At 37.6% G+C, this 7,783-nt stretch overlaps 2 protein-coding genes across 2 annotated transcripts in view; one reads left to right on the forward strand and one right to left on the reverse strand.

The window, feature by feature from the left end:
- Positions 1-3,004, reverse strand: part of LOC144539927 (uncharacterized) — a 198,076-nt gene extending 195,072 nt beyond the window's left edge. Inside the window, exons 1-4 of the mRNA XM_078286272.1 lie at positions 2,995-3,004; positions 2,732-2,803; positions 2,339-2,377; positions 2,167-2,196 (exon numbers count right to left, since the gene is read on the reverse strand). Of these exons, the coding sequence (XP_078142398.1) occupies positions 2,167-2,196; positions 2,339-2,377; positions 2,732-2,786 (124 nt within the window). The 5' untranslated portion in view covers positions 2,787-2,803; positions 2,995-3,004. The remainder of the gene's footprint in view (positions 1-2,166; positions 2,197-2,338; positions 2,378-2,731; positions 2,804-2,994) is intronic.
- A 271-nt stretch (positions 3,005-3,275) lies between these two features.
- On the forward strand, positions 3,276-6,068 carry LOC144539875 (heat shock 70 kDa protein 12A-like). The gene is made up of 4 exons (XM_078286148.1): positions 3,276-3,557; positions 4,210-4,434; positions 4,533-4,704; positions 4,976-6,068. The coding sequence occupies exons 1-4, from the start codon at positions 3,276-3,278 to the stop codon at positions 6,004-6,006; spliced, it is 1,710 nt and encodes a 569-aa protein (XP_078142274.1). The 3' UTR covers positions 6,007-6,068.
- The last annotated feature ends 1,715 nt before the right edge of the window (positions 6,069-7,783 follow it).

Here is a 7,783-nt window from a genome sequence, read left to right on the forward strand (position 1 = left end):
ACAGCATCAGTATATTAGAGTCACCAGACTGCACCGTACCTGAATCAACCTTTTGGCCAACTTGCTGTTGTCATCATGTGATTTCAGGTGGCCTTTGATTTTAGGCCACTGTATGATTCTGAGCTGGTCGTACATCTCTTTCAGTCGAGTTTTACTAACTGGGTTGTTCATGTTCTCAGAGTCTCCTGTCTTTATTGAAAGAGACATTTCACTTGCCATTCTATGCAAGGAGAGATAAACACAATAAGATTTCTCCTACTTTATTTACATGCTTGAGTTTCCCAAGGCAACACTATATACAGCAAATTGCAATTTCTTTTTTCAATATGCTGCATGTACCTGTCTTTGAATGATTTAAATTCTTCTTCAGATTCTTTCAGGGCGGATCTGTAGGGATAAAATGTAGTGTGTGAAAATGTCTCATGCTTTTATTCAACAAGTTCATAAATCAACAACTGAATTAAAGTTTGTAACATGTAACACATTCATGTAACAGGATTATATTTTTTCAATTTACTAACAATATTTTTTATGTATCCAATCCATAGATCACATCTTAATGGTAGCTGAAACTGTTCTATGAACGTTGTCTGGCCTCAAACTGTCCTTTTATCCTTTAATTGCTATTTATTTATTGAGGGTTTATAATGAATTTATCTCTTGAATTCTCTGCACCTCTACTTGGAACAACCTGTAGAGGGAGCTCAAGCTTCAGAAACTAGTCACTCTATTTTAAAGTCAATGGAATCAGCATCTATTTAAAATTGAAAATGTTTTAAAAGTTAGTTAGTTCTCTTGCAGTGTAATACTATTTTTTTTCTTGCAATTTTTGATGACTTTGGTGTTTGTGTCTATATACATGTGTATTGTTAATGCCTTTGAAACTATGTGAGTGTTTGAAATTGTGAATGTGGAGAAGAGCGTCCGTGTTCAGCAAACCAAACCTGAGTTTGTAAAGGTTAAATAAATAAGTTTAAAAAAAACAATAACGCATTGCTTTGTAGGACCTTTTCTCAAATCCAGTACATTAAAGAAACATGTGACAGAAGTCTAAACATGTAATCCTTAACATGTTACATGCCTGTTATGAATACATTATGTAAACCCTTTACAAATAGTGTTACCAAGGCAACTATGTCAAGCTAACTTGAATTCATTGCCTATATCATGTGCAATATTTTAAATTGCCATTAAAAGAATGTTCAGAAAAATATTTACCTCGCCTCCATAAGTTTCTGTTCGTAATGTTCTTCCATTTCAGCCATACTGTGTTAAAAGAATCTTAAATGGTTATTTTGGTTAAACCAGGTTCACTGTAATTCATAACTTTAATGCCATAAATGTATGTAGTTCATGGGATGTTTTCTGGATTATCTCTGTCAGTTCCATAAAATGAATACAATATTATCAGAAACCCACCTGTTTTCATATACTAGTGCATTTTGTTGACACCGATGGCAACTTGATTCGACACATGCATCTCTCTTGGAGATTTGGCTGTGTAAAGGAAATGAAAACAATATTCAATATAAGATGTCTGTTTGTGTATGATTTTCTTTTCTTTTTTTGTGCCAGGCTTTACTGTTTGTGGTTGATTGATTATCCGCTGCAGCGCTGCATCTTTCACCTACATGACAACAAGCTACATGCCATTTGACAACTGTATTTAAAGGCAGATGATAAGATTAAGGGGAAATTGTAGAAACTTCTTGTGCAATTTTATATCAGCTATATGCCATGAGTGTAAGTCAATACGATCAGTGTAGTGGAAATTATATTATACCATTCTGTTTCTCTATGCATGAAGCACTGTCTTATTTCTATGTTGTCTGCTCTCAGTACATTTCCACTGGCTTGAGACAGTGGCTACTGTGTGAAGATGACCCTGGGAACTCTAGCCCATTTATCTTTGTTTTGCACAGATGCATCCTAATCGTAGAATGTTTCAAGTATAAGAATGTGCCAGACTTCTCATGACTCAGCTGTTTCTACTACATGATTATAAGAAGGGTGGACAAAGCTCATTGCTTCGCTCTTTGTCCCACACACTTTCTGGGTGAGCATTGCGCCTTGCTTGCAAGCAATAAAGATATCAGAAGGACAACTTCTCATCTCCAAGTCTCTTTATTACAGAAAACTCCCACCACAGTCAGTTGCATAGCATACCTTCCAGGATCTGTCTGATAGTTAATGACCCTGAATATGTGGAAGAAATCAACGGTTTAGTCATTTTTAATTTTTCACTTGTTATCTCATCAACATAATTCATGCTTTTTAGATGTATAGGATGTGAAGTCACTGAGAAATGAAGCAAATTGTAGCAAATAACAACCTCTACCTCTGCTCTGGTAGATATCCTGCATCAAGAACTTGCCCACTGCATACAAAGAGTTTGGGGTTAGGAGAAAGAGCCGATGATGGCATCACATTATCAGGGTTCCTGCATTTTAAATTTACAAAGAAGATAAATTACCTGTAGTACAGTAATACAGGATGTCTTTCTCACATTGAATTAGGATTCAGCAATTAAATGATAAGTCTATGTCTATGAAGTTCATCATTTTTCCATATTTTACAGAAGCTCTTTGAACATTTTCCTAAAAGTAAGCGTCTCAAATTTGCATCTTAATTTAATCACAATCAGCAAGTCTCAGTGAATGAAGACTGCAGTCTGTGTGTGAAGACACAAGTTCAAACTGTGATGTGTGAATCAAAATGTTGATAATCAAACCTTTGGACATGCTGTTGCTGCATCCTCTCAGTCTGTTGTCTTGGGTGTTCGTCATATCTTGGGGGAGAACAGCTGCAAAAGAAGCATAACAAAAATGTTGTCAAGCAGCATGTATCTCTATCTTATACTGTTGTAAAGGAATAAATGGAATTACATCTGCAAACAATATGTCACTCCACTCAACAGCTGCTGTATTCTACAGTATAGACTTTTCAATGGGAAAGTTGTCTGAAGTTGTTTCCTTGACTTCATTTACTACTCACTTAGGCTCTTTTTTTTTTTTTTGTCTTGTCTCTTATCTTGTCCAAGGCAGATGTGTACTGAAGCTACAACTCTGTCTGTCAGCGGTACTAATGTAGGTTCCAACAAACTCCAAGGGGGTTGGGCCTCAGCGAAAGAAAAGATAAGCTTGCAGGCTATAAATACACAAAGTGAAACAGGGTTCTTCACGTTGTTTGAAGCATTGCTGCTGCTGCTGCTCATTGCCATTTTGATTTTTTTATTTCATCATTGTTGACCTAGACTAGCTGGATCTGTTTCTAAAATGGGTGATTCGTTTATCATAGCGATAGACTTTGGTACTGCATACAGTGGATATGCCTTCAGTGTGTCATCCAGACAGGCACAAACGGAACCCACTGTGCCATCCTGGGGAAAAGAGCATGGATTTGAAACCTTGAAGACTCCTACCTGCATTCTTTTTAATGAAAATGAAGAATTCCTCAAGTTTGGTTATGATGCCAAAATGGCATACACCAAAATGCGTAGCGAAGAAGCAAAGAAAAACTACCTCTTTGAAAACTTCAAGATGTCACTCTATGGAAAAGTGAGTAAAGAGTGGTCTGTAAATCTAAATGTACAGTAGTTTTGAATGCCTCATGAATAAAGGCAGGATATCAGTTTTCCTATAATGTAGATTAGATTACAAAATATGTCTTGTTGTTACCCACACATAAGAGCTACCTACAAATGATTTTCTTTCCAAGATGTTATTGTAATGCTGCATTGCACAGTTTCAGGAGAGAAAAAAGATATGTCTTACCTTTAGTGCCGAGTCAAAAGGAAGAAGAGAATTGAATCAGAGTTGAGTGTTGGTTGAAGCTGGAAAGTAGCTCTTTCACTTCGGTTGTTCTACCCTCACATCATGTTTATAACATTGATTGAATCTCAGTGTCTCACTTAGTGTACTATTGCCATATATTGCAGTGTAATTCAGTGCTAAAGATGGGTTATAGACTATTTTGTCTTCAGACCTTCCAAGTTTGACTCCTTTCCATCACCACACAGTAATTTGGTGGCAAACCATGGCACAGTGGTAGAGGGGAAATGCACGCAACAACATGAGAATAGAGAAGCATCTTCCATGTTAACTCCTGATTCAGTCTGACTCAAATGGCTATGTTTTGTATGATGATCTTAATAATAATAAAAAAGGGTTCTAAGAATATTTGAACTAACATCTTGTCAATCATCACCAGCAACTCAACAGGGATGTAATGATTGCAGCCATAAACGGCAAGTCGATGAGTGCCTTGAAGGTAATCACAGAAACCCTGCGCTACCTGAAGGAACATGCACTGAAAACCATCAGTAACAACACAGCTGGGATGAAGTTCATCGCCTCTGATTTCACCTGGGTGCTGACTGTGCCTGCTATCTGGGATCCTTCTGCAAAGCAGTTCATGAGAGAAGCTGCAACTGAGGTAAGTGCATTTGTTAAATTCTGAAATGATTGGCAAAATATACAATACGTATTTTCTTTTTCATATTAACAAGAATGTGTGACTTATTTTATTTCTAGGCTGGTATTGTGACTGAACACAAAGCAGACAGGTTGGTAATAGCTCTGGAACCCGAGGCAGCCTCAGTCTGGTGTAAGAAGCTCCCATCTGATGGTTTCATAGCAGAGACCGTTGACCAAAACACACTAGAGCAAGCTCCTGGAACACAATACATTGTTGTCGATTGTGGAGGTATGTGGTGCTGTTAGTAAATATACGAAAACATTTTCTTTTCCAGACATAAGCTTTAAAATCGGGTTGCATTTCCACAGGCAACAGCATACACAACAATGCACATTTGCCATTTTCCATTTCAAATTTGACTTGACTGCAAAATATTTATTGTTAAACATAGCTTTTACTTATTGCCTCAGGTAGTAGTGTCCAGATTTGTAAGAACTTATCATTAGCTCAAATGCTGTAGTTGCTCAGCAGTTTTAATTGCAGCCTTTTTGTCTTATAGGTGGAACTATTGACATAACTGTACATGAAGTGCTGGGTGGAGGAGCCCTGAAGGAGCTGTACAAGGCCTCTGGTAATGACCTGGGAGGGCAAAATGTTGACAAAAAGTTCAAAAGTTTCCTCAAAGAAACATTCTCTGATGACCTCTGGCATGAGTATGAAAGAAGTTATCCCAGTGAGTTTCAGAAGATGATGTACAGCTTCTCGGTTCTTAAATGTGTGGAAGAGGATGTGGAGATTTCCTGCCCGTATAACTTAGCATCATTAGCTCAGAAAAGGCAAAACATAGAAATGTTCTTCCAGACAGTGCAAGGTGCATCTTGGGATGACGGGGCAATCATAATCTCAAAAAAGAAAATGAAGTCTTTCTTTGATGAGAGTCTTAGCGGGATCACTAAGAATCTCAGAGAAATCTTGAAGAAAGATTTAAGAATTGAATACATTCTGTTAGTGGGGGGCTATGCCTCAAGTGTGACTCTGCGCAAACACATTAACAAGCAGTTTGGCAGTCAGTGTAAAGTGTTGTGCCCTTTTAAGGCCCAAGAAGCAATCGTGAAGGGAGCTGTCATGTTTGGAAGACATCCAGAGGTTGTGGCATCACGAAAAAGTGCCTTTACTTATGGAGTTGGTACGTGTAGGAGGTTTGACGAGTCCAGGCATAAGGCAGAAAACAAGTACTCAAACGAAGAGAGTGACTGGTGTCGTGGTGTTTTCAAGAAACTGGTGGAAATTGATCAAAATGTGGGTTGGAATGAAACCAAAGAGCACATCTTCACTCCAATAGAAGCAGATCAGACAGCGGTAACGTTTCGTTTTTATCGCACAGAGAGAAAAGATCCTAAGTATGTGGATGAATGGGGAATTGACCCAGTTGGTTCATTTGCAGTTAGCATGCCTGACACTAAACGTGGCACGGATCGCAAGATCAAATTAGAAATCAAGTTTGGCTCCACAGAAATACAAGCCACAGCCACTGACATAGATTCCAACTCAACAGGATCTATCAAGATTGACTTCATGAGCACAGCATAAGACTGTTACAAGAATATCCAAAATGCAGCTGTTTCCTCTATTAGAGCTTGGGGGCCCAAGTTATGCCGAGGTTATTCTATAGTAGGCAGATGCAGATGACAGGCAAAAGCCAAATCGTACAAAAATGTTGGATGGTTGGCATTGGCTAAAGTGGAAGATGTATGATTTCCACTTTCTTTCATATTATAATTTTATATTTTAAAAGGTTGTGTTTGTTTTTCATGTCTGTCAATAGGTTTTTTATTTTTTCTCAAAACGGCTGACACATGCTACAGTGAAACATTCACAAAGTGTTTTACACTTTGATGTTACAGAACAACACTACATATTTTGCGTACATTGGCCCCCTTTACACTTGGCATTAACATGTGTCTCATATCTGAATTGTTTCTAATTAGAGCTGGATTACACTTGACTCTACAATGTGTCTCGTACACATAAAAATTGGATTTCTCTGTCTCATGCCAAAATGTAGATTGCTGTGTACATCACTTGATCTCACTGTTGCCAACTTGGTAACCTTATCATGAGATTTAACGACGACTCAGACCTCCCTGGAGATATAATTTCTTAAAAGCAACTATTGACAAATCTACCCACGTTTTCAGACCATGGGGAACAGTGTTAAAGGATAACACTGGTGTTTTTTAATGCATTTCTTACCGTCAACAAATCCTATGAAAATAACAAAATCAACAATGCGTTTGCCCTACTCCCATCACTTTCCGACTTCCCACGTTCCCTTTTTTGCCTTCAACCCGGAAGTCATTGGCTAATTGTAAGTTAAAAACCTTGAAATACAGCTCACAAAGACATAGTTTCAATTTTAAAAATCGCTAACTGTTACCATGAAAGGCCAGGCTATTGTAGTTATTACCAAATCAAATGGGAACAAATTCTTTATTACGCCGGGGACTATTTTCGGTGCCACGGAACTACTTTCCTGAGATGGAAAACGTGTTTACGGTCGGCTTATTAAGTTGTTTGAGGAAAAAGTCGGTTGGCCCGGTGCATCGTGATGATGAAATATGCTGCCAGAGCAACAGCATGGCTCTTTGACGTGTTTTTAATAGTTTTTTTTAATACAATGGAGCTCTATGGCTGCTGGGACATGGCTTTATTGGGCATCGGCTACATGGACGAGACTTGTTAGCAAAACAAATTCATTGCTGATTTTGTTATTTTCACAGGATTTGTTGACAGTAAGAAATGCCTTAGAAAACACCAGCCTTATCCTTTAATGTGTTGACTACCAAAGCATTTGGTTTTTGCTCTATCCGATTAAAATTCAACAGGACGCATGTTAATACCAGGTGCAAAGGGGGTCATTGTAATCTTTTGCTTCACAACAAAACAGAGGGCAAAATATTGTCTCAACAAATGACAAAATTATATACTATACTGTCAAAATCATGCCCTGATGCATCTTTATCTGTGTTTTTATTTTTATCTGTGTTGTATACCGGTCCATGACCAAATGTTATTTAACTTCCAGTTATAGCAATGAGATTAACCTAACTAATAATTATGAGCACAGTAGTGCAGCATTAACATAAGCATCTATATATAAGTGTTGAATATGTGAAGTGTTTTTGTTCTTCATGTTCATTATACAGTTTGGTGTGCTACTCCCTGATGAAGGCCACAGTATAGCCAAAATACTTTGATCATTTTTTATTAACTTTTGTTAATTTTAATATGTTGTTTTGAACTAGTCATTCAATAAAGGATTTCTCATTTTTTGCTTTAAGACTGCCTTCGAACTCTCTTTTCATTG

Source organism: Centroberyx gerrardi, chromosome 10 (assembly GCF_048128805.1).
Source record: "Centroberyx gerrardi isolate f3 chromosome 10, fCenGer3.hap1.cur.20231027, whole genome shotgun sequence".
NCBI lineage: Eukaryota > Metazoa > Chordata > Actinopteri > Beryciformes > Berycidae > Centroberyx > Centroberyx gerrardi.

Excerpts from the sequence above, each read along its gene's own strand:
- LOC144539875 (XM_078286148.1), top strand. The coding sequence starts at position 3,276 with ATGGGTGATTCGTTTATCATAGCGATAGACTTTGGTACTGCATACAGT. Across the intron at positions 3,558-4,209 it reads AGATGTCACTCTATGGAAAA|CAACTCAACAGGGATGTAAT; the intron begins GTGAGTAAAGAG and ends AATCATCACCAG. Across the intron at positions 4,705-4,975 it reads CATTGTTGTCGATTGTGGAG|GTGGAACTATTGACATAACT; the intron begins GTATGTGGTGCT and ends TTTGTCTTATAG.